At 46.0% G+C, this 26605-nt stretch overlaps 1 protein-coding gene and 1 non-coding gene across 2 annotated transcripts in view; one reads left to right on the top strand and one right to left on the bottom strand.

Moving 5' to 3' along the window:
• Positions 1-26605, top strand: part of SMYD3 (SET and MYND domain containing 3) — a 679960-nt gene that overhangs the window by 573544 nt on the left and 79811 nt on the right. Inside the window, exons 9-10 of the mRNA XM_047077114.1 lie at positions 3575-3662; positions 8753-8927. Coding sequence (XP_046933070.1) covers positions 3575-3662; positions 8753-8927 — 263 coding nt within the window. The remainder of the gene's footprint in view (positions 1-3574; positions 3663-8752; positions 8928-26605) is intronic.
• LOC124510547 (U6 spliceosomal RNA) lies at positions 245-349 on the bottom strand. The gene has a single exon (XR_006961745.1). It is a non-coding gene; the product is annotated as a U6 spliceosomal RNA (small nuclear RNA).

The raw sequence follows: 26605 nt of genomic DNA, 5'->3' as shown, positions 1-26605 counted from the left end.
AAAATTTTTTTAAATATTACCAAAAAAAAAGAATTTACCCAAAAAAGCAGGGTCCACTTATGGTTTCTTTTTTTTTTTTTTAAGTTTATTTATTTATTTTGAGAGAGAGAGAAAGAGAAGAAGAGAGAGAGAAGGAGTGGGAAGGGGCAGAGAGAATTGCATCCAGGCTCCACACTGCCAGTATGGAGCCTGATGTGGGGCTCAAACCCACAAACCAGGAGATCGTGACCTGAACTGAAATCAAAAAAGTATGGAACATTTGACAAATTTGCATCACCTCCTTGCACAGGAGCCATGTGAATCTTCTCTGTATTGTTCCAATTTTAGTATATGTACTGTCGAAGCAAACACTGGATTCCTTTTAAAAACCACCCAATATTATTATTCATATGCACGACATGTCTACACAGAGACCCATGAAGCCCTCCTACACAGACACATTCACACAAGCTCACGTATTTCCTCACATGTGTACCTGCTGCCTCGCCCTGTTCGTGGGATCTCTTTTCTGTGGCTCTCTGTGGCCCTCATTTGTTCTCTGCCCTGGCAGACCTGTGTGCTGTGTATCTTCCTGCCGGTAACAGGCTTACTCTGGTGGTGGTTCTCACAAGGGTCATTGTATAAACCTCTCTAGTAGGCATGCACAAATCTCCAGGGAGACCTCCATTGTTTGAAAATGTCTGCCTCCCGCACCTTTGCCGTGATTTGGCCATGATTTGATATAACTTCCTGAGATGGTTCTTCTCCCTGACACCCATCGAGAGTTTAATGAATATCGAATACCTGGTTTTGAATGGTGTCTGATGACAATTTCTTAAGCTTTGAGTAGCCTCCTTAAAGCAGCTCTGTCCAACAGAACTTTCTGTGATGCCAGAACTATTCTGTATCTGCACTGCCCAGTATGGTGGTCATGTGGCTACCGAACTCCTAAAATGTGGACATACAGGAAGAGTAAAGGACTTGCTTACTAACCCAGAGGACAAACATTTAATAAATGGTAACCTACACTTTTATTTTGTTTTGAATTACTTTTTAAAATGTTGGGTATCTTTTTTCCCTTTTCTTTTTTCTAGTTTTTGCAGAAGTCAAAATTCATTCACATGGGTGTAATTGTACTCATCTTACTCTTTCCTAGACCCGTTTTGATTGATAACAACATTTTTGATTAAAGTATCTTTGGTCTCCAAACAAATGATTCTTTCTCTTGCCCCTCTTTACTCTTCCTGATATATATCAGCTTTATTGAGATATAATTCACATAGCATACAATTCAGTCATGTAAAGTATATAATTCAATGGCTTTTAGTATTTTTACAGAGTTGTAGAACCATTAATACAGTGGATTTTATATTTTCATTGTCCCAAGAAGAAACTCGGTCCTCATTAGTGGTCCCTGCCCAGTTCTCCCCAACCCCGTCCCCCTCCCTAGCCAATTAGTAATTGGCTTTCTGTCTCTGTGGGTTTGTCTATTCTGAACATTTCATATCATATATATATATATATGGATTCCATATATTCATATATTCATATCATATATATATATGGATTCCATATATTCATATATTCATATATATATATGGATTCCATATATTCATATATTCATATCATATATATATGGATTCCATATATTCATATATTCATATCATATGTATATATGGATTCCATATGTTCATATATTCATATCATATATATATATATGGATTCCGTATGTTCATATATTCATATCATATATATATATGGATTCCGTATGTTCATATATTCATATCATATATATATATGGATTCCATATATTCATATATTCATATCATATATATATATGGATTCCATATATTCATATATTCATATATATATATGGATTCCATATATTCATATATTCATATCATATATATATATGGATTCCATATATTCATATATTCATATCATATATATATATGGATTCCATATGTTCATATATTCATATCATATATATATGGATTCCATATATTCATATCATATATATATATATGGATTCCATATATTCATATATTCATATCATATATATATATATATGGATTCTATATATTCATATATTCATATCATATATATATGGATTCCATATATTCATATATTCATATCATATATATATGGATTCCATATGTTCATATATTCATATCATATATATATATATGGATTCCATATGTTCATATATTCATATCATATATATATGGATTCCATATATTCATATATTCATATCATATATATATGGATTCCATATATTCATATATTCATATCATATATATATGGATTCCATATGTTCATATATTCATATCATATATATATATGGATTCCATATGTTCATATATTCATATCATATATATATGGATTCCATATATTCACATATTCATATCATATATATATGGATTCCATATATTCATATATTCATATCATATATATATGGATTTCATATATTCATATATTCATATCATATATATATGGATTCCATATATTCATATATTCATATCATATATATATATGGATTCCATATATTCATATATTCATATCATATATATATGGATTCCATATATTCATATATTCATATCATATATATATATGGATTCCATATATTCATATATTCATATCATATATATATATATGGATTCCATATGTTCATATATTCATATCATATATATATGGATTCCATATATTCATATATTCATATCATATATATATGGATTCCATATATTCATATATTCATATCATATATATATGGATTCCATATATTCATGTATTCATATCATATATATATATGGATTCCATATATTCATGTATTCATATCATATATATATATGGATTCCATATATTCATGTATTCATATCATATATATATATGTGGATTCCATATATTCATATATTCATATCATATATATATATATGGATTCCATATATATGGAATCTTATGTGGTCCTTTGTGACTGGCTTCTTTCACTTAGCGTGGTGTTCTTAGGGTTCATCCATGTTGTAGTAATCCGTTTCTTTTTACTGCCAGTAATATTCCATTGTATGGATATGCCACATTTTATGTATCCATTCATTGGCTAAGGGACATTGGGTCGTTTCCACCTTATTTGCTAGAATTATGCTGCTGTGAATATTGACGCACAACTGTGTGTGTGAACCCAGGTTCTCCTTTCTCTCGGGTATCTAGAGTGGAATTGTTAAATGATATGGAAGCTCTGCTCAACCTTTTGAGAAACTGCCAGGCTATTTTCCAAAGTGCCTGCATCATTTCACATTGCTGCCAGTAATACATGAGAGTTTCAGTTTCTCTACATCCTCACCAACATTGGTATTATGTTTTTTCTTGACATCCTTATAGCCAAGCTGATGGGTGTCAAGTGATAACTCCGTGTGGTTTTCATGTGTATTTCCCTAATGGCTAATGATGTTGAGCATCTTTCCATGTGCTTATTGGCTGTTTGTATATCTTTTTTGGAAAAATGTCTGTTCAGATCCTTTGTCCATTTTTTTTTTCCTTTGCCTGTTTTTTAATTAAATAATTTGTCTTTCTTTCTGTTCTCTTAATTTGGCCTGGGCAGGATGCTGACATGCTTACTGGTGATGAGCAAGTATGGAAGGAAGTTCAAGAATCGCTGAAAAAAATTGAGGAACTGAAGGCACATTGGAGTATCCTTTTACCTGTGGATTGAGCTGTACCCTTGGGATTGCTTTATTGGTTGGAGCTCGGTGTTAATGAAACCCAAGTCCACGGTTTGACTTCTGTGTGAGCCAGTGAGCTTCATTCTGTGTCATGGTCACAGGCTGCATCCCAATCCCTGCCAACAGATTGGGTAATGGCTAGGGAAGGCCATGGCCGGATCAGTGTGAGTACCTCACCACCATTCAATAGTAATCAAAAGTCATGACCAGTAATTGGACAGTAAATAGTAGTCTGTATACAAGGTAACAAATTTCTAAATTCCCTTTGCCTATAAACTACATCTCTGGGAAAGAATAACTCAGAATCCTTATAACTTAATGTCATTGACCCTCAGATCTAGAAGCTTCATATTAAATTAACCACAACTACAATGGCAGTGGGAGTCACCACATAATAAATTTTCTTGGCATAAACAGTAAGGACCATGAGTGGGTCAAAGTTCAGAGAGTAGGAGAGAGAACTTATGCTGGAGGCTATGTGGGGAGGCTACGCTGACATTATGCTGAGTGAAAGGTGGCCCAAATCAGGGACAGGGTTTGGATGGGCAGAGGCTGAGGAGGGGGTCGCTGCCAGTAAGGGGAGGTCACCTGAGCAAAAATGCAACAGAGGGAAACCACCCGGTAAGAAGAAATAGACCAAGATGAAAAAGATCGAAATGTCATTCAGATGCCGCGGGGAAATTCTTACCCCTATCAGTAAGCAAATCTGCAGACGAGGTGTTCTTGAAAGCATTATAAAGAATAGGAGAGGTGGATAGATAGATGTTCTTACCTTCAAAGGTGAAATAAGTAATTTCTGAAGTCTGTACCCAGTGGGTGGTTTTTTGTTTGTTTGTTTGTTTGTTGGTTGGTTGTTGCAGGTTGGGTAAGGAATCTGTAATTGGTTACTAAAGGAAGGAAAAAGGAAGCTGTGATCAGCCCAAGGCTGCAGGGTTTACCAAGAGCAAGGGAGTCCCAGCTTTCTTTGGCAAAGTTTGTATGTAGATTCCAGAAGGAGATTCAGTTAGAAGTGGCCAAGAAATTGATGCTGGATGTTAGCCTGGCCGGACGTCTTCCTAAATGGTTGAACAGCCGTATGAGAAAATGCTGCCACCCGGGTCCCTGTCACTCTGGAGTTCTCTGTTCCCCCCCCCCCCCCGCCTCCAGTTCTCTTCCACCTTTGACTCTGTACCTTGAGTGAACACACAGAGCACAGGGTCATCACATTCCCAAAGGTTATAGTGGGGAGGATGGCAGAGGGGGGCTGATACGATCCCTGAAGGTTTGAATGATGCCTGAATCCAAAAAGATGAAATGCAACAAGAACGTATATAAAATCTTCTATCTGGGTCAAAAAGCTTAAGTCTGTAAATGTACCTAAAGCTTAGCAATAGCAAAACATGTGGAACAATTTTAGGGTTTTAGTAAACAGCAAAGTTTAATAAAGTTTACAAGGATGATATAACCCCTCAAAAAACTACTGTGATCTTGGGCTGTATTAATAGAGAATAGAAAGTAAGAAAGGTGATGCTTTTAGTGTGATCATATCTGTAGTTTTCTGTTCACTTTAGGGTAGGACATGTTAAGGAAGGTGTAGGAAAATTGGAATCGGTTTTGAAGAGTGTAACCAGGATCCCAGTGGAATTTGAAACCCTGTCCATAGGAAGGATTGGCATTATTGGGAAAACAGTCAAATCTGGGAATGAGAGGGGGTCCTCCTTGGTCTCAGAGAACCGTTACAGTTAGAGAAGTAGGGTCATTCTCTGTTGTCCCATGCAGTAGAATTAGGTCCCTGATGACCCTGCTACAGTTGGGTTTCACTGCAAACTGACTCTGTGCCTGCCACCTTGCCAGTCACAACCCAGCCTTTGGTCCACCCTTAATCATGGAATAGATCGGAGGGTCTATTAAGAGGACACAACTTGGGGCGCCTGGGTGGCGCAGTCGGTTAAGCGTCCGACTTCAGCCAGGTCATGATCTCGCGGTCCGGGAGTTCGAGCCCCGCGTCAGGCTCTGGGCTGATGGCTCAGAGCCTGGAGCCTGTTTCCGATTCTGTGTCTCCCTCTTTCTCTGCCCCTCCCCCGTTCATGCTCTGTCTCTCTCTGTCCCAAAAATAAATAAACGTTGAAAAAAAAAATTAAAAAAAAAAAAAGAGGACACAACCCTGCACTCACAACTCTCACACGTAAATGAACACCTGTTTTGGTAAATATGTATTTGAGAGGCATCAAAGGCAGAGTAGTCAGCTCTGGGAGGTTAAAGAACGTTCCAGAGAGGAGGTGACCACTGAGTTGTGTCTGGGAGGCACAGTGGGAATTCTCCAGGCCGACGCCGTGAAGAAGGCCACCCGCCAGAGCGGGGAGCCTGTGTAGACGGGCAGAATGTGAAATCACATGCTGTCCCCAGATCATGCTTGTTCAGTATGGGGGGGGGGGGGCGCCCCGGCAAGGCCTTACAGGCCGTGCACGGAGATGATGCTTTCTAGGGGAGAGGGGCCCGTGGAGGACTTAAGCAGAATAATATGATACTAAGTGAGTAAAAGCTCGGTGGTTCCAAGGAGTTGACTAATTTCCCTTTATTCCCCTTTTCCTCCCCCCCATTCCTCTTACTGTCATTGAAAAGCGTGCAGGAAAAAGGGTATCCGAGGGACCGTTCTGTCCGCTTCAGGTAGGCTCTCCACCCTGCTCCGGTCTAGAGCTCAATTCCTCACTGGAACAGAACGGATCGTACTCGACGCCAAGCAAATGCCGGCGACTACATTTTTGAGCAAATACAATGTCAACATTAGCTTGGGGGAAAAGCCTCTTAGTTAAAATTATTCCATTTTTTTGCTCACTGGGGTGTTTTACAGGAAAGGCTGGCCTTGTTTGCCAGGAGACAGTTGCCAATGTTACGAAGGGAAATTGGCACGCGCTCCCTTCCAGCCTGCTGGGGGATAAAGTGGATGTGTTCCTATCAGTGGCTGCAGAATATCACATCTGGTTTTTATTTCTAAGGCTTGTCACCTCAAACCTCTTTGAAATGAGTCGGAGCGTAGATAAACGAATAGGCAAATAGCAATGGAGGTCAAGCAACACAATGTTCAAATAAGGTGCAAAGTCTTGCCACAGAAATGTCTAGCATTGTGTAAGAGACAGTCATTCCTTCTGACAGTTCGTCATGTATCTAATCCTGGAATGAAAAGCCACAAAGGTTAGCCCGGCAATCTGTTACAAAATCAGTGCACTGCCTAAGCTACCGCCTACCCCCAACGTCTGGGGATACACTCGGCACACTTTAAACATGTGTGTCAGATGGGTACGAAAGAAAGGCACCGACTCTCTTTTCTTCAATGAATGTACCTCTTCTGAGAGCAGAGTCGACCCCTCAGAGACAGGACTCATGCTGAAATTACAGAGTGTAGTGTGCAGAAATCTGAAGTAAAGACCCTCAGCCGTGCATTGCGGCACTTGTGATTCTAAGTAAGGAAGTCGTGCCTTTGGGGTGAGGTATTCTGCCTCTAGGCGAAGAGAAGCATATTTCCTGGAGGGTTAATGAAGACATTAGTTCCCACTCACACGGGCAGCTTGATTGGTTTATTACAAGTGTTTCCTGACGTTCTGGAAGGCCGCACCGCCTGGCCGGCATGGAGGCTAGGAGCGGTAGATGTTGCTGGAGGGTGGGATAAAGGGGCACTGAAGTGCACCGTTCAGGGCGGGCGTGCGGTGTGAGAGCCCAATGGAGGATGGAGGGGGCTTCGGTCAGGGGCACTGATCGCGAGGAGACCGGCTTGTGTGCTGGAGGTGAGGGGTGTGGGTAGGAGGGGGTTCGGTCCGCTGAGCCGTTTTCCTTACGCCTGGTCACGATCAGGGCTCCTGTCCCCTAGGTGCTCACCTGGGTGACATCCTCAGAGCCTCAGATCTGACAAATGACAGAAGTAGCTCACACTGAAATCCAGCTTTATCTGCAGTCAAAGGCTATGCCATTTCTGTCGCGTCTGAAATCTGCAAACCGAGTGCAGATTTCGCCCCAGTGGAATTCTGCACATGAAAGCAGGTGGATTGGAGCCACACAGGCTGAAGGCGGGGAGGGCCAGCCCCAGACCGGCGTCCTCGTGGCCTCCCCTCATCTGACACCAGCAGTGGAGGCTGTGCAGGAAGGGAGCTGTCTTCCGCCGTGCTTCCAGAGTGATCCACCTGGGAGGGATTCAGAGCACGCTCCATACACCGTGCGCTCAGTCCTCCGACTCCCTCTGGAACAGCACGGGGAGTAATAGCCGTTGTCAAAAGTGCGATCACACCGAAGTCCCACGGGAGTGAGTTATGGGTTCACAGCGAGTCGGAAAGTCAGAGCTGCTCCTAAGTGGGTATCGGGTCTTCTCCCCGCCCTTTTTAAAGCATCATTCGCCCTGCCCACAGTTTACATGCAGGAGCCATGTTCTTAATATTATCTTGTGCTTTGGGGGCTCAAAATACGAATTTTTTTTTTTTGGTTAAGTGTAGGCTTGGATCACTTTTGCTTTATAATCAAGAAACTTCAATATGAGGCCCAGTGGGGATGTACTTGTTCAACCTGCTTCCCCTCCTGTGGGCCAGTGAGTGGCTGTGGGCTTGGTTTCACGTATGCCCGAGGTTCAAACGACACAGAAGCAGAAATGAGCTCCTCCTCTTAGACACGGAATCTGCCTGAAGCTTCTTTAATTTCAGACCAGTTTTGTAACGGAAGCTGACGGCATGCATAATTTCAACTGGACCTAACTGGGAGTCCAGTTTTAATAAACAGCTGTATTCACTCCGTGCCTGGATGTAAAGAGAACGCTTACAGGAGTCGGAAGAAAGAACGGTTCTTTGGGTGTCTTAATCCCCCAAAGTACAGGCTTGCGTGGAAGATGGCTTGTTGATGTCAAAACAGAATTTACTTGTCTGAGACGCCACTTACATGTTTTTGTTTCTCGAGTGTGTTTGCAGGCAGCTCATCTGTGCAAAATAATGGGCTCTTCCTTCCCTCCTGTGCCTGGGAGCTCTTCAGCCTCTTAGAGAATCGCACTTTACTTGTTTTCTGGCTGAAGACAATGAATCCTTAACTAAGGTTAATAACAGAGTGGGAGCAGGTTCTGGCCATGTGCCAGGCGATCATCAGCAGCAACTCGGAACGGCTTCCCGATATCAACATCTACCAGCTGAAGGTGCTCGACTGCGCCATGGACGCCTGCATCAACCTGGGTCTGCTGGAGGAGGCCTTGTTCTACGGAATTCGGACCATGGAGCCGTACAGGTGAGTGCCAGCGAGAGGGCCGGAGGAAAGGCTGCGTGTCTTCTGTGGGCGTGGGATCGACATCGCCAAGTCACTCGGCTTACTCTGCTTTCCCGAGCGTTGGCTTCCGTTCCCATCCGCTTCTCGGTCAGCGTGCAAAACCAGACCTTGTCTCGTCCACTGCTTTGTGCGTTGGCTCCTGTGCATACGCTCGTCGTTCGTACACTCGTTCCTGCGCGTGTCAGGCGCCGTGGGTGTGCAGAGACGAGCGAGACGCCGTGTGTGTGGAGCCGGTGGTTACAGCGCGGTGTCCTGCTTGCGGCGGCGGGGTGGAGGCGGAGGGCTGAGGGCGGCCGCGGGGGCCCGTGGCCCGTACCAGCCGGGGGAGGCCGAGGCATTAGCTTTTGCTGATCCAGGTGAGGGTGGCCCGTCTGGGGCCCTCGGTCTGGCTGACGAGTGACCGTCTCTTCCACCTTGATGGCTCCTGGGGTGCCCTCGCTGGAGCCGTTTAGCCTCACGGCCCCCTTATGACCCAGGCTCAAACGTGTCATCGAGCCAGGCAAAGGAGCTGTTGCCGATTGATTGCTCCTTGACTGACTTCAGCTCCCTCCGACCAGTGGGTGTTCTGTCCCTGGGTGTTCTGGTAACTCAGAGGAGCTTTGGCAGAATTGACATCCAGTGCTGCGCTTTGGTGCCGGTGGGGCTGAGAACACAAGTGTGGAAGTTGGGATAGATCGGCCCAAGGGAAGGGGCACGGCCGTTCGTACCACCATCTGAGGTTGGATCAGATCCCCCCCTGCTGAGAAGGTGCCCTGAAGCCTGGGGAGCGTGGGGGAGGGGGGGAGGTCCCTGGAGAGCGGAGGCTCCATTCCGGGTAGCTCTGAAGCCCATGGGGACACGACGTCAGCCCCGAGGGGCTAAGCAGAGGGAGAACCAGGTCTCCACCTAGGCCACGTGGCTCAACGGGCCAGGGAGGGGCTGTACGTGAAGAGAGGGGCAGAGTCCCGGGTACTGCCTGTCCCGCCTCGAGGAGAGCCTCGGGAGAGGACCGAGAGGGGAAGTGACGAGGATCCACATGAGAACGGAAGCAAGCCCAGGGTCTAGGATATCAGTTCAGGTGGGAACTGAGACACGAGGAAGTGAGACACGAGGCCGGGAAGCCGGGCCTGGGCCTGGAGCGCGGTGCCGGCAGAGAGGAGCCTGAAGACCCCACCGGCCGGGTGGGCGGCAGGGGTGTGCAGGCCGGCCGTGGCCCTGGGGTGCCCGAGGGTGTTTTCAGAGCTTCCGTAGGTGGCTTCTTCCACTGCTTGTGGTGGAACAGCTCTGGAATCCAGACTGTGAGTCAGCGCTAATCAAACTTAAGAGAGATCGCCTTGAGGGCTGAGACTGTCGACTTTCCCATGAGCGGGAAACGTCTGTTTGGTATGATGAATCTTGCGGGTTTGCAGAGCATGTGAAGTGAGCACAAAGAGATAAGGCTTCATTCTCTGAGCCTCAGTGTTGCAACGAGAGGCGGGTCCGCGACAGTCGGTGTCACCTCGCTCTGAACTCTGGGGCTCGGTGTGAGGAAGCCAAACCACAGGCTGAGCGGATGGACTGAGGCCAGGAGACGCCGGCTGGGAAAATCCTTCCTGCGGTCCCTCCACTGCCCCTCCCCCCACTCCGGCTGCTGCGGGACGTGCGCCCACTTCTCCTCCTGCCCTCCCTCCATCCTTACCCCCACCGGGCTGCCCTGCGGGCCGCTCAGCACAGACACAGGAGGACCCCACTTCAAGGGCGCTATGAGTAACCGAGAACCAACAGAGAGAAGTCAGGTGGACGCTGTCATACTTGGCCTTTCTTCGCTTTAGCGCAGCAAGAGTGAAAATAAGGGACCCAAGGTCAGGTGCGGTGCAAGCCCTTTAGCGATCTTAACTGTGAGGTGGGCATCTGGAAGTTGGTGACGCTTTTTGCCCCCTGCCTGTACACGAGGGAGTTTATTCTGTGGGCCGTCAAACACCTACCGGTCTCCCCACAGGTGATCTAGGTAGACTTTGGGTTCACCTTTGGCTGAGGACGTGGGCAGTTAGCTCTGCATGAGTTACTGAGAGGTGACCGGATTGCCACCTGCTCTAACAGTTTTACAATGTTAATATACTGTTTGTAACAGCTAGATTGAGGTCAGGACACCAGGGGTGACTTTTCTCACTCCTGACCTTGGCTAAATTTTAACAACTACTGACCTCAGAGGAGAAGGTGTCCACATTCTGTTTTTGTCCAAATCACCACGTTGCCTTCAGCTCCCTTCTTGCCCGTCTGTCATTTATTTTTACTCGGTAGAAATAAGTTCCCTTTATGTTGCAACGCAGCATGAAAATCTTTATGTTTCATAAAGTAGGTTGGCGTTAATTCACATTCAACAGAATTTATCATCTTTAGCTCATACTGTTTCCTCTTGAGAGGTTCTGTGATTATAGATGCATGGTCATCTGTCCTGTAGCACTATGAACATTAAGCAGAATGAAAGCAATTTAAAGGTATTTCATAAATTTTAATAAAAATTAATTAAATAAAATCTTAAAAAATTTTTTAATGTTTATTTCTGAGACAGAGAGAGCATGAGTGGAGGAAGGGCAGAGAGAGAGGGAGACACAGAATCTGAGCTGTCAGCACAGAGCCCAACGTGGGGCTTGAACTCATGAACCCGTGAGATCATGACCCGAGCCGAAGTCAGTCGCTCAACGACTGAGCCACCCAGACGCCCCTAAATAAAATCTTAACCATAAGATGAATTGAGTTCCGAAAGTCAGTTTGCTGGTGGTAGTTCAGAGTTTGGGAAACATTTTCCTGTTGAAGAAGGTGTTCATGATTATGGTGCTATCACGAGACTAGCCCTTGAAAGTCTGCTCAGCCCCAGATATCACCAGTGTTTACCATACAGTTTAAAAAGATAAAAAAGGAGAAAGTAATACAAAAACAAAACTGAGCATTACCTTAAACTTAAGATTTAAATCATGATGGCTATAAATTAGACTTGATTTTCTTTAGGACCCGGAGAAAGAGCTAGAGATGCAGAGGCTTTTTAAGGCTTTGAGGGGGACTTCAGTGCATTCACACGTGTTCTGGTAACATAACTTTTGTTGGGAGAATAGCATTACTTCCAGGAGAGGGTGCTTTCAAAGGAACGCGAGATAAAGATCACCCTCATTTTTCAAAGTCAGGTCCCACTCCCTGGAGATAAGCAGGATGAGTTTCTTCCCTGAAATTTTCAGTATACATACATAAGCCTGCGTCCACAGGACACTTACGTGGTTCTCTAAGGCCTCTGTTCTTTCTCTCAGTTTCCCAGTGATTCTCACACCCTCGGAGACCCTCATTTCCCCCCCACTCTCCCCTTGAAACTGCTCCGTCGGACTCTTGTACCTCTCCTTCCTCTCCTTTCTTTCTGTCTTGCCTCTTCTTGTCTTTGTCGTGGAGAGACTCAGCCCCAGTCTTGATCTGTTACGCGCGCCTGGCAAGGTGGTGGGTGGGGAAGGGGGCATGAGCCAGAGAAGCGAGGGAGGAGCCAAGCAGTCTTCTTAGCGGGCAGAGAAGAGAAAATCCCATGTTCTACTAGTGGTTGTTTTCACTTCACTACAGAGTGAGGACATGGTGCAGATCAGCTTCTGTATGTCTACCTCGTTCTTTTTAACAGATCTATACAGTGTCCTCTCATGTACACTCCTGTACCGTAATTTGCAGACTAGTCCCCATTGTTTCCATTTATGTTTACTATTTGAAGAAATGCTGCCATTAACGTCCACGTACTTGGATCTTTGTGTAAAGATATATAGGACAAATCCATATGGTAAATTCCCGAATGCTAACTTGCCGCATCAAAACGTGCATTCATTTAATTTCTTTCAAGTTTATTTATTTTGAGAGAGAGCGTGCACATCAGGGGCCCACAGAGAGGGAGAGAGAGTCCCAAGCAGGCTCTGCACCATCAGCACAGAGCCCAGCTCAGGGCTTGAACTCATCAACCACAAGATCATGACCTGCCCTGAAATCAAGAGTCGGGTGCTTACCTGACTGAGCCACCCAGGCGTCCCAAAATGTACGTTCATTTTAAATGGAGGTAACGGTCACCAAACTGTGTCCCCCATCCACCAAGATGTCACTTTCCTCAAAAGAACGGAGAGTGGGTGACATGATTTTTATATATCTGCTCTAAATTCACTTCAAAATATGAGTCTTCTCCTTTTCCTTGACCAAAGCCTGCTCTTATAGGGTGAGATTTGCTGCCATTGACCTGACAAACGGTGTTTTGTGGTGGCGGGAAGGACATTTTGTGAGCATCCTGGGAAAGCGCAGAACATGAACCACGAAGGGATTTGAACAAGCGGGCGCGGGATCCGAGACGGGAGCGGCGTGAGATCCGCCTTGTGGAAGCCAAGGCTGAGAAGAGTGACCTCAGCCCCCCCAGTTTCCTGTGCCCTGTTGTCAGAAGAAATGGTGGGAGCGCGGAAGTGAAGGGAGCTGGTGGTTTGGGGACACGACGTGCTTATGGGTCAGGTGCCTGTGACCTCGAGACCGCCAGCGATTACACAGCAGCCCCACCATTTTCATTCTGCCAGCAATTTCTTAACTTTCCCTCGGAAGCTTTGGTCAGCTGATGAAATGTAAGGTTTCATCCCAGCGACGCCTGCCGCTGCTGTTCTCAAGCTGGCTTTTCTTCGCAAGGCCTGCACTGGCTCTTTGGTGGGTTTTTGTCATCAATCACTGTGACGTGGTGGTCCAGGAGCCAGAAGAGCGAGTGGGCACGGCCGGGGCTGGAAGAGCCACGGGTGCCGTCCCCCACCCGGCCCTGACCTGGGCCTGCCCTCGCAGCCCCTCATCCCTGCGTCGCACAGGTGCCGTTAGCTTGCCCTCTGACGATGCGTGTGTCTGTGTCCCTGTCCGGAAGCTCCTTCCGGGAGGGCAGGGGCCTTGGCCGGGGTATCTGGCGTGGAACTTTCCTCAGCCGCACCCACAGAGTGGCACCTGGAGACCAAACTGGAGCCCGGTCCCCACCCAGGAGGGGAGATGAGCATCTGGACTTCCCCCAGTGTCCTGCTCACTCACCTTCTTTGTCTCACAAGTGAGAATTGTCTCACCCGGCGAGTGAACAGATGTTTTATTCTCTGCCCGCTGACGGGGACAGTAATCCTTTGGCCACTGAGTCATTTTTTCCACACTATAATTTTTAATTAGAGTGTCTTTGGTGGCCAGAACCGTGTCCAAGATTTTGAGCTCTACGTGTGTGTGTGTAAAATACTGAGTTGCCTGATAACATCTAACCAGGACCTCCTTTTCTTTGCCGCCAGTTTCTTTTCTTTTTTTTTTTTTTTTAATTTTTTTTTCCAACGTTTTTATTTTTATTTTTGGGACAGAGAGAGACAGAGCATGAACGGGGGAGGGGCAGAGAGAGAGGGAGACACAGAATCGGAAACAGGCTCCAGGCTCTGAGCCATCAGCCCAGAGCCCGATGTGGGGCTCGAACTCACGGACCGCGAGATCGTGACCTGGCTGAAGTCGGACGCCCAACCGACTGCGCCACCCAGGCGCCCCTGCCGCCAGTTTCTTAACATTGGTTTCTTAGCCTCGGCTGCCATCTGGACACCGGGGTGGTGACCACCTGCGTGGCAGTGGGGAACCCGGTCTGTCAGGGCCCAAGAACTTCCAGTTTAAACTTTTAATATCAGGCCTTTTAATTCAGTCCCCAAGGGCTCTCCTCCTCCAGAGTCTAGAAATACAATAAAGGAAACACAAAAGAGAAGGAGGAAGAAGAAAAGAAAAACAGGACACAGCAGCAGTGACAGTCTCGTGACAGTTCTGGAAGAGGAATCAGGGACAGCCTGTGCCGGGGCCTGGCATGGGGCTCTGACCCCCCAGTGCCTCTGAACAAGAGGAGTGGGTGGCCGTGCCCCGCCCCCCGACTCTCCTGTAGGCCGCAGCCCTGACCCCAGGCCCCCGGCACTGGAAGGAATGTTCCAGGTTCTGACAGAGCCCCGGGTGATGGCAGACACGCTTGGGACATCTGGCAGTTTCTCAGACCAAGCCCTAATCCGACTTGGCTGTTTCCCACCTGACTTCAGGCTGACACAAAGTGATCGGGCGCTGCTGATACTCGTAAGGCCCTGACTGGGGCGGGGAAGGTGACCCACGCATCACCTCCAGCATGCTGCACGTGGCAGAACACGGATAAAACCTGTGCTGTCAGCTTCTGGCCACACAATTCCACACGGTGTCTCCTGGCTCCTGGAGGGCCACCGCCTGACCGTCCTTCTGAGGCCCTGCCTCTTACTTGTTTTCTTTTGGATCATATTTTTGAAATCCTCTGAAATTTTTGAAAGCTTTTTCCCACCAACTCCCCCTGTGCCACGAGGATTCGATCCACATATTGTCCACAACCACTTTCTTGTCAGACGAGAAAATTCAGAAGCTGTTCATTCCTGCCCCTCCCCGTGTGAGCACCCCTATGCCCCCGCCCTTCTGTGCACGTGCGTCCACGTGGAATCTGTGCATGTCTGTCCACGTGGACGCCGTGAGTGGGAGCCTGTAGGAAGTCCACCTTCCCCGACTCCGTGAGTAGAAGATGGTCTTTTCGTTATGCCTGGTAGTAGGAGCCGGAGTGGGATATTTTACCCACCCTCCACACTTGGTCAACGGCATCCTGCGTGGCCTTCTGGATACACAGGATCATTTGAATGGGGACATCTCAAGCTCCTGGCTCAGGCACATACTCGTTTCCTCAAGAGAAGGATTTCCCGAGACCTACTACGTGCACTGTGGTAGATATTGGCAAACCAAAGCAGGGTCCTGACTCCCGTGGAGCTTGTGGACAGGGCTCAGAAGCCAGCTGTGTGCCCCACTTGGGTCTTTCCAGAAAGCCAGGCATTTGAGAACCTGAGAGGAATTCTTGAGCCAAATCAAGGCTGGCCTGATTGGACAGGCCCGAATGAGATTTTAGCAGTGCTGGAGTAGGAGTACCTTCAGTGGATCGAGTACCTGTACCTTGTGGAGTTTATTGGCCAATTTCAAGACTTCACTCACCGGCCTCCTGTGTTGAAGCCTCGCGTGGAAAGAAGAGTTGGTGGCTCTGGTTTCCCAAAGCCCTCGCTACCCCGTTCTGGGAGCTCGCATCCCGTGTAGCTCGGCCGTGCCCCACTCCAGCCGGCCCTGGCCGTATTAGTTTGCTCGGGCTTCCATAACGGAATACCACAGACTGAGTGGCTCAACAACAGAAATTTGTTTTCCGAAGTCCAAGTTCGGGGTTCCAGCAGGTTTGGCTCCTTCTGAGGCCTCTCTTCGTGGCTTGCACTAGGCCGTCTTCTCCCTGTCCGCCTGTGATCTCTCCTCAGCACGCGTGCTGCCCGGGTGTCCCTATGTGCCCAGATTTCTTCTTCTTATAAGCAACCAGTCCTACTGGATTAGGGCCCACCCCAAGGGCCTCCTTTGACTTTAGCACCTCTTTAATCGTCTTCTCTCCAAAAACACAATCTGAGGTACTGGGGGTTGGGGCTTTAACGTCTGAATTCCGGAGGGACAGAGGTCAGCTCCTAACACCGGCTGTATCTGCCTCAGCCACTGCCTCCTGATTCTCCATTCCGGGAGAATACCAGTTCCAAGGACCACTCCCCCACGCTTATCTTGCGTGGTGTATTTGGACCTACTGGAAGTCACCCGTCTGCCTTGGAAAAGGAACTTCCTGCCTCTTGGGCTTCCAGTTGAGCTCAGGAACTCTAAGGGCCAGCACGCGTGAGTCTCTAGGAGTAACCGGGGTAAACCTCGACTCTCCGCTCACGACCGACCCGGTGCTGGTACGAATAGTGGGTGCTAGTGGGTCACTAGAGGATCCTTCTCCCAGAGGCCGGCCTTCCAGGGGACACTCATGAGAGAAGGTAGTGATTGGACTTGGCATTTTTCATGCAACCATTTTGACACAGCCTTCAAACCAAATGCTTAAACTCTCAGCTACCTTTGTTATAAGATAATGTGAACAATAGAGGTTCTTCCCTGTGAGATAATTTGCCTGGGACACTTTCAGGTTCTTCAGCCCCATCAGAAACTGACCAGGTGGTTAGATATTAACAAAAATTGTACATAATAGTGCAGTGGCATTTCTGAGCACCCGGGGACCATGTGGGTGGTGGTGTTAAGAAAGCCTGTAGTTCAAGTTAGGTGGCTCTATACATTCTGGCCTGGGTGATGATCTGTGACAACATGACACTGCTTGCATTTTACGTTTTAAATCTTCCCTCATTTCCCGTCCTTACTTGGGGCGAGAATATCAATTCCTCTTTGCTCCAAAACCCGACAGCCATGAGTCAGCCTTATCCATTGCTACAATCTTCCCTGCCTTTTGAGCCCCCAGGGTAGGCCAGGACCCAAGAAGCATGTACCTTTTCCCTGTCATCATCAGAGAGTGAATATCAGAACTTCTGATAGGACCAATAATCCTGCCTTACTTTCACCTTCCATTGAACTTGAACCCAGGCCAGCAGCTGACCAGGGCCTCGTGCCTAGAAACATCCCCTTCTTCCCATGGCACATTTGTGGGTTGTAGTTACCCTTGCACATAAATGATGCCATCCTTGTAGTGGTAACATTTCTGAACGGAACTCCCTGATCACACTGTTTCTGTCCAGTTCATCTGACCAATAAAAGAAAACAAAAAGTGTTCTGTCCCCATGGGTTACCCAGCCACCCAATTGCCAGCTTTGGCTACCTGCTTGGATTTTTGTATTGAATTGCATTGTTAAAGACACTTCCAGATTCATATTCACTTATCTGCTGGGAAGTACCTGGGCCAACAGAGGTCTGAGGTCTGGTAAGTAGTTCCCTGATCAGCCCCAGGTTCTAGAGAAATCACCCAAGTGGCCATGTGGTCAGACTCAACTTCTAGTCTGTATGCATTGCAGACCCCTGCTGGCAGTTGGAGAACATACCCCCTGGGTCTCTTTAAAGTCATCGGTAGTCCTCAAACCTTTATTTTAAAGCAACGTGTAGCATACCCATCTGACACCACTTTTTCCCATCTGGCCTTCACCAAATCCTGCTCCATGTTACACTCCAAGCCCCTCCTTCAACACTCAAGCTGCCAGTCGGGACCGTGTCCTGTGAAGGTTCCAGGCTCTTCCGGACAGCACGACTCACTCTAGCATTTAGCCTACTGGGAAGGGTTCAGACCAGGAGAAGAGCCATTGGCATCTGCGTCCCACCTTTGGGTAACTCCCTACTTCGAGTTTTTCTCCAAGCAAACCTAAAGGGACCCAAGCCCTGTGTCCCCTCGGTGGCAGTGTCCAAGGAAAGCATAAGTTTCCACTCGTAGCTTTCACCCGGTCCGCAGACGCTCATGCTCCATGGAAGTCTTCCCTTTCCTCACCTCTGACGCTTCCAGTGCTGATTCCAGGGTCTGTGTCCAAGTCCCTGCTGTTCTCCTGCCTGGGCCTTCCTCCTAGGACATCCTCATTCTGGCTCACGTACTTTCTCTCTGCCCATCGCAGACCCTCCCTTGCTTCCTCTCCTATCTGGGACAAGAATACCAGTTCCTCTTTGCTCAAATATCCCACAGCCACGGACCAACCCCATCCATTCCCGGAACACCTGTACCTACCGTGACTCCTGAGATCTAGGGCGAGGACAGGACACAGGAAATACTTTTCCTCTGTTGCCTGTGCCTGATTCCCAGTCAACAGCCTCCTTTTAGAGCAGGATGAAAGCCATATTCTAACCCCTGGGGCTAGCTCACCTGCACAGGAAAACATTTAGTCTTCTGTGGTCACCAGTGTATGTGAACAGCATGCACTCTGAGAAATGGTCTATGGTCGTCCTACTCATGAAAGCATTTCCAAAATAAAAACATTTCCCATGGGGTTCACTGTTGTTGTTTTTTTTAACTTTCACAAGCCATCACTGAGCACTTTGACTCTCCTAACAGAAAATCTTCAGTTCCTTATTACAACCATTGTACCCTAAGCAGCAGGAGATCCAATCCTAGAGAATCTTTTGGGATGCATTGAATTTCTCCTGTTGAATCAATCTCTTGCTTGGCTGCCCCTGCCGCTAACTAGCTGCTATCTCTTTTCCTTTTTCTCAGCTCTTAGAAGAGAAAGTGGGGGGGGGGGGGGGGGAAACCCATTTTCCCCTGTAGAGAGCCAGCAGAAAATCAGGTAGGCCTGAGAATTGGGAAGGGATGGATATAACTTTGAAAGGCTCAGAAAGAATTGATTGAAATCAATTTTAACTTCCTATAAAGTACATGTTTTGTGATCTAAAAAAATGTCAGCCCACACACATGCTATTTGTGTATTTTAAGGGAGTTCTATCCTGAGTTTTCAGAAATTCTCTAAGGATAAAATGAATGAGCTATCCATTAAACTATAGGTAAACATGTTTCGTCAACCCTCCTGAGTCCAATCACTGATAGAGGATGGTGAGAGCATTTGTAAGGAACAGTAAGAGGTCCTTGAAAGAAATGAGAGATGGGGAGTAATGGCCCACAAATGATAGTTCCCAGTGTTTTAGATAGCCAGGTTATTTTGAGCACATAAATCCTTTGGGCTAGATAGTACAAAGCTCTTGAACTCATGACAGCATACGGGCTGGAAAAAATGTCTAATATTCTTACTGCTACATAGATTCAAAGGGGGTGGCCCTGGCCAGATTCTAGGAAACGAATGCACGGGAACAGTGAGCTTGGGCCCTTGAACAGACAGAGGGCAGGGCCTGGGGGCAGCGGCGGGGCGGGGGTTGGGTGTAGACAGCTCCCGCTCTACCACCAGGGAACAGATGATGGAAATCTCTCTTTCCGAACAAAGAACACCGATCATACTATCCACTGCCCTTCAGAGTTAAAGAGGAACAAATCTGCTTTCACTTGTAATGGGAAATATCACCGCAGTATCCTCCCAAAGTGAGATAGATTGGGCACCACAATCGTGAAAGTATCTGCAGCATCTTTCCAGAGGAGTCGGTGAGAGGACTTTACGAGCTCTCCTCTGCCTTCCAGCTTCCTCAAATTGGAAAGGAATTGCTGTTACTTATTCAGAGCCCGCTGCAGACCCAGCAGCTTGCCCGTGAGCCTTCACGGCCATGGTGCGGAGGGAGTTTGCCTAGTCCTACCTTCCACGCAAGGAGGCCGAGGCCTATGTGACTTGCCTGCGAGGCTTCAAACTCTGGCTTTAGGTTCATGTATCTTATTTTTGTTGCATTTACACAGAAGGCATTGGAATCAGCTTGAACCCAGATTTGCTTGGTCGTAAGAGTCCAGACCATACAACACTCTAGAGGGCTGAGTGGTCTTTCCCACTCCGCCACCCGCCTTCTTCCTACATGAATCCGTCAAGATTCTTTTCTTGTCGCAAGTGACAGAAATCTGCCTCGGACTGCCTGACTGAGAAGGGAGTTTGCTGCCCGCACGGCTGTGTGCATGTCTTACGTAGACAGATCTGGTGACAGAATTCAGGGGTACGGTCTGGGTCATCAGATGGTGCACTCTTTTCCTCGCTCGCTCTCGGTTCTTCTCTCCTCTGTCTTGCCCTATTCTTTCCCACACAGTCTTCTGCACAGTGTGGTAGTGAAGATCGTGTCAGGCAGCCCCAGCCTGCATCCTCTGGCCCTGTGGCAAAAGGAAAGGTCTGTTCCCACTAGCTTCAGATTTTAAAATAAGCATTTGGGGTGGCCTTTGGTAGCACGTTTGGGTCTCACGCCCACTCCTGCCTGAACCAGGAGAGGTGGGGTGCTGGCAGCCTTACCAGGAGCACACGTTTCCCAAGGGACAGAAGTTGTTCACAAGCTTGGCAGGCGTGGGGATAATAGACAAACAGAACAGATGTCCGCTGTACTGTTTCGCTTCGAAACGGTCTAGTAAAAATGTCAGGAGAGGGGCGCCTGGGTGGCTCAGTAGGTGAAGCGTCCGACTTCAGCTCAGGTCATGATCTCGCGGTCCGTGAGTTCGAGCCCCGCGTCGGGCTCTGGGCTGATGGCTCAGAGCCTGGAGCCTGCTTCCGATTCTGTGTCTCCCTCTCTCTCTGCCCCTCCCCCGTTCATGCTCTGTCTCTCTCTCTCAAAAATAAATAAACGTTAAAAAAAAATTTAAAAATGTCAGGAGACTCATCAAAGGTGGCAAAGAGCACCCAAAGGCTGATAACACTGTGACATGGAGAGAGAAAAGCAGCAAGCCCCGCACGGTCCAAGCTCTACGTCGGAACAGAGATCTGTGAGAGCGGGTGGCTAGGATCCCCGAGGGAGCGCCAGGACCCTCTCGTGCCAGGACACAGGCTAGAAGCTTGGGACAATCTTTTGGCCACAGGAGGAGAAGATGGAGCGGGAGGCCGGTGAGGCCCACCTGAGGCAGAGGAGTGGTGGGGGGACCCGCTGTACCTGGCGGCCGTGTGCGCCATGTTCTGTGAGGGCTCCTCAGTCCCAGTGTATGTCGCTCATTGCTGCTTGGAGGCACTGAGGCACGTGGCGGAGGTCGGCATTCATTTTGGAAATGCGACAGAAAGCGTGCACTTTGATCTCAGCAAGGTATTGGAGGTCTCCTGGTACGGTTTCTGTGGATGGAAACTTGGGCTAGTGAGCTAGCGAGGGTTACTTATACCTTTCAGAGAGCTGTTTCTGAGCAGGAGTCATGAACAGATTGATAGACCCCTTTGGGGAAACATAACGGATGCCTCAAAGCTCTTTTCTTTTTTCTTTTTTGGTCCTAAGTCAACATTTTTATCAAAGACTTAATGGAATGAAAGGATAAAAGTTGTGCATATCAAATTTGTAAGGGTTGTGAACCTGAGAAGAATAACTAATGCTTTGGGGGACTAATCCAAACTTCGAAACTTACCTCCTTAATTAGAAACATTTAGTCATTACCAAAAAGATGACCTTAAAATTTCTGATTAAAAATTTAGTAACAGGCTGGAGAATTCTTCTAGTATATTGTAGCGGATTGTTTCTGGTCACCACACTAGTATTAATTCCTCCACTCTCTTTTTCAAGAGGACCTCAGATGTCCTGGCTGTGTGGTTTGTATGTTACTGGCCACGGGGGCAGGCTACGATTAGCTTAAGCTGGACATTTCCTTGGTCACCTTGACCAAAGTCAGACCAGTTAGAGCCAATGATGGTCCATTCTTGGACTTTATTTGAGATACTAAGAAAGATTCCCTTTCCTGTCACTCGTAACTGAGGAAGCATGCAGCCACAGGACACGTAGGCTATTTGGTCTCTCGACCTCAGAGAGAGAAAGATCAAATCCAGGAAGCAGAGGTGAGGATTGGAGAGATTCTGGTCACTTTATTCACGCATTGCCTGAAACCAAGTTTACCCCTGTAACTGTGCAGCTACATGAACACTTAGGCTGATAGTTTTCTTTCTTTCTTTCTTTCTTTCTTTCTTTCTTTCTTTCTTTCTTTCTTTCTTTCTTTCTTTCCTTCTTTCCTTCTTTCCTTCTTTCCTTCTTTCCTTCTTTCCTTCTTTCCTTCTTTCTTTCTCTTTCTTTCTTCTTTCTTTCTTTCTTTCTTTCTTTCTTTCTTTCTTTCTTTCTTTTGTCAGCCAGTTTCAGTTGGATTTCTTGGTTCATACAACATAAAAAATCCTAACCAATACATCTGGGGGGTCAAAGGCAGCCAGTGCTGTGGCCAGGAAAGCTAATCAGCCTTAGGCTGCATTGTTGCATGGATAGTGTCAACTTCCGGGAATTGGATGCATGCATCCATCACAGTGTGTCTAGAGTTTCTGACAGAGAGTGACCAGGATGAGAATTCTGTAGCCACATTATATTAGAAATGGAGATGTTTCATCACAAGGTGAAAAGACTTTGTGAAGGACAAGTAGACGTCCTATCAACTTTCAGATATTTGAAGGGCTGTCGAGCAGGAAGGAAGTAGATCCCCCATGATAGAGGAGGAGGGGCCAGGCCGTGGGACCTGGAATCAGAGGGAGACCCATTTCAGGTGGGATATTGACATGAATAGCTTATAACAGTTCAGGTGCCCATAAATGGATTGTTGAGTTTTGAAGAGTAGTAATTCCCCAATTTTGAAAGTGTTCATACAATCTGTTGGATTTTTTAGAAGTAATTCCTGTATGGGGTGGGAGGGTTGTCCACATGAACTTCATCGCCCCTTCTGGCTGAGATTCTGAGTTCCAGAACCCTCCAAAACCTCTTCAGTTTCAGTTACAAATGGAGTATAGAAACAAACCAGCTCAGTTCTACCTCTCTGTTGCTTGAATTACCATTAAGTTCTGGTTCTGCGTGCCCTTTCCTTCCTCTGCCTGCCTCTAAGAGAACATCCTGAGGGACAATTAGAGCTTCGGTAGCTCATCATTTTTTTCTGTGACTTAGGAGGTGGTGGAATAAGATAAGTGAGACGTAGATATCTCACAAAGTGGTATCACATAGCTATGCACATATACATCTACCTGTATACACACACGTGGATACATTCGTATGTATTTAAAAGTATGTATTTCCAATCAGTTGCATGGTATTTTTTTAAATTGAAATAGTTGTTGATCTCTGGGGTGCCTGGGTGGCTCAGTCGGTTTAGCGTCGGACTCTTGGTTTCGGCTCAGGTCATGATCTCATGGTTTGTGAGTTCGAGCCCCGCACTGGGCTCTGTGCTGGTGGTGCAGAACCTGCTTGGGATTCTCTCTCTGTCCCCCTCTCTCTCTGTCCCTCCCCGACTCGCTCTCTGTTTCTAAAGTAGTAAATAAACTTTAAAAAAAGAAATAGTTGCTAATCTCTAAGAGTAGGAGATGTTTACACTTTTTAGAAAGACCAGGCTTCCATCTTTGCTTGGGAAATCGCAAGTCTGGTGACAATGGACTCCTATCCCCAAACAGCAGCAGCAGCAGGGTGTTAGGTCCCTGCTACTCCCTACCAGACAAGCTTCAAGTGTCCGCCTCCTCTCTGTCCTGGTGGGGTTGCAAGTCTGTGTCCGTGCCCTAAATGTTGCTTTGTTCCCTACTGGGCACTCTGCTGGCAGCTACCACATTGGCCTGTGTGAGCAGGAGAGTATTAAAACGTGAGGACGGTCTGCTTCTCAGACCCAAAGGCCATAGAGGGAGAAGAAGAAAGCAAATACTGCATTCTCACTCATGAGTTTGCTGTGAAAGTATAACATTTTAATTTTTAAAATTAATACAAAATGCAGGGATGGCTGTCGGTTAAGTGTCCGACTCTTGACTTCGGCTCAGGTCACGATCTCACAAGTTGGGGCCCCGCATCGGGCTCTGTGTTGATGGTGCAGAGCCTGTTTGGGATTCTCTCCCATCTCTGCCTCTCTTGCTCTCTTGCTCTCTCTTGCTCTCTCATTCTCTTTCTCAAAACAGATAAATGAACTTAAAAAAATTAATGCAAAATATGGATTATTCACTCTTACAGATGGCCGAATAGAACGTAGAGGCTGCAGGTTTGTAGAAGTAGAACATCTGGGTAAAAGCCAAGTTCCTTTTCTCATTAGCTCCCCTGTTAGCGGTTTCTCATTAATATGCTCGAAATCTGCTATTCTTTAGGGCCCCCAGCAAGCGTCTGACTCCATTCCTGTTAAGTAGTGTTTTCCAAAGTATGTTCCCTGGGGATAACTGTTCCATTGATATGATATGAAAAAAGGATTCTGGTCAAATGAGTTCAGGCAAAGCTAGGTTAAATAAAATAGCTTCAGGTCAGTTTGCTGAAAATCAGTCACCAGTAGCCAATTCACTAAAAGTCAGTTCACCAAATACAAATTCCATGAAAGATCCATTTGTGAGATATGCCAAATTTACCATTGGTGACTTAGCAGCTTTTTCAGAAATGTTCAGTCTGGATTTATGGACACTGAAAGATGCTTTTCGGAGGAGACTAACCTTGAGATGCTTCCTGAGACATCACTAGAAAAAAAATCTGGAAGGTTGGCAAAACAAAACTCAGTACTGTTTGAAAATTTCCTCTGTGAAATACATTTTTTTCTGTATTCAGGTTTGGCACTTTTTATGTGTCAGGATTGTTTCAGCTATATTTGGCTTCTTTTCTGTGCTTTTGAAATATAATTTTCTTTGGGTTTTTAAGCGCTTATAATGTTCTCTCACCAATTCCTAAGTAACTTATTAGCCCTAATTTTGCATTTCTGTCTATTTAGAATTTAATTAGATTTAGATTGATTTAAAATTCTGATATTGGAGGGATGCTTTTGAATTTATGTTTAATTTAAATGTTAATTGCTAGAGATACTAAATTAAAGCTGACAGGCCACTGGAGGAATTGAGGAAAAGAAAAACTTCAAATGCTTAACATTTTAAACCAAGTTAAAAACGACATTCAGAAACATCCAAAAGAAACCAGAGACAGCCTAAGCAATCTCATTCGTAGCAAATTATCCATTTATATTAATTTGTTTTACAAACTCTTTCCCTCTTTCCTAGTCTTCTGCCATTTGCACATTCCTGTCGCAGCTCTGAAAACGTTCCCATAAGCCGTAAGTCTGAGTGACCATTGGTAAATTTATGAAAATCAGCAAATAATTCACCAAATTGATCTTTCAGTGAATCAACCTGGTTTCCCAGTGAAGTTAAACTGGTTTCTTTGCTGCAGAACTTCTCAGAATTTCTAGTAAACTAAGGTGTATTTCAAATATGAAGAGGCTTCTCAGATGACTTTTCCCAAGCTCAAAAGCCATGGATTGTGAAGGAGTTCGCTTCACTTTGGAAACCGCTTAGATGCTTCCGGGCTCTGTTTGAAAGTCCCATTAATTAGTTTTAAACTTTTTTTTTTCCCCACCTTAATCTCATTTTTAAAATAAAAAGCAGTCGACTCCTGCTTCGCTCCTCCCAACTTTCAGGCCTGCTTCTTAACAGTGACTTCCAAAAACCTTTGTTTTCAGCACTTCTGTTGGTTATTTTCGTACCTCTAAATAACTTCAGATTTATGTGTCTTATATATTAGCTAAAGAAGTTACATACTCCTAACTTTAAGAAAATAAAGATCTAGCTTAAACTATTCTTTTTTTCTCTATCCTTCATTTCCTTTTCCATTAAAAATGGTGATTCTTTCATTCTTTGAATGGCTACCTGCAAAACTTCAAACAATATACTGAAATTTCTCTTTCCTGTGTCATCGACTTTAGGCAGTGTCCCTTGATCTCCTGCTGCATTAGAGGCTTAGTTACTCTCGTTCTGGATGGAGAATTAGAATATGAAATTCTCAGTTCAAAATCATTTTCAATGACAATTTTAAAAGCCTGTCGCAGTCTTTTCTAAGATCTGTTATTTCTGATGTCCATTTGTCAATCACCCGTTCTATATTTCTATAAGCTTTTAGGTTTTGTTCTTCTTTGATGTTCTGAAAGTTCGTAGGATATGTCTGGGCGTAGGCACTTTTCATTGACGCTAGACCCTTTTGTATTAAAGACTTTCTTTATCTCTGGGGAAATTTTTCTTTATTTTTTTTTTCCTTTTTGATTTCAGTCGCTCTCTTTTCTCTGTTCTTTCATTCTCAAAGTCCTGGTAGTCAGATGTTCAACTTCTATGTACCCAATGTCTTGGGCCTTCTGCTTTATATTCTGGGAGTTATCCTTGACTTTCTCTTCCAGATCTTTAACAGAATTTTTATATCTCAGCAAATTTTTGTTTTTTAAATTTACAAGACTCTTTCTTGTTCTTGAATGGTTTCTTTTTCATAGCTCCCTGTTATCTTGTGGACACAACATCTTCTTGAACTTC

The sequence above is a fragment of the Lynx rufus genome, unplaced genomic scaffold (genome assembly GCF_022079265.1).
Source record: "Lynx rufus isolate CCGP_SWC_20201006 ecotype Redwood Valley unplaced genomic scaffold, mLynRuf1.p SCAF_15, whole genome shotgun sequence".
In the NCBI taxonomy this organism is placed as follows: domain Eukaryota; kingdom Metazoa; phylum Chordata; class Mammalia; order Carnivora; family Felidae; genus Lynx; species Lynx rufus.
Note: the sequence above shows the minus strand (reverse complement) of the source record. Positions and strands in the feature narration are given on the sequence as shown.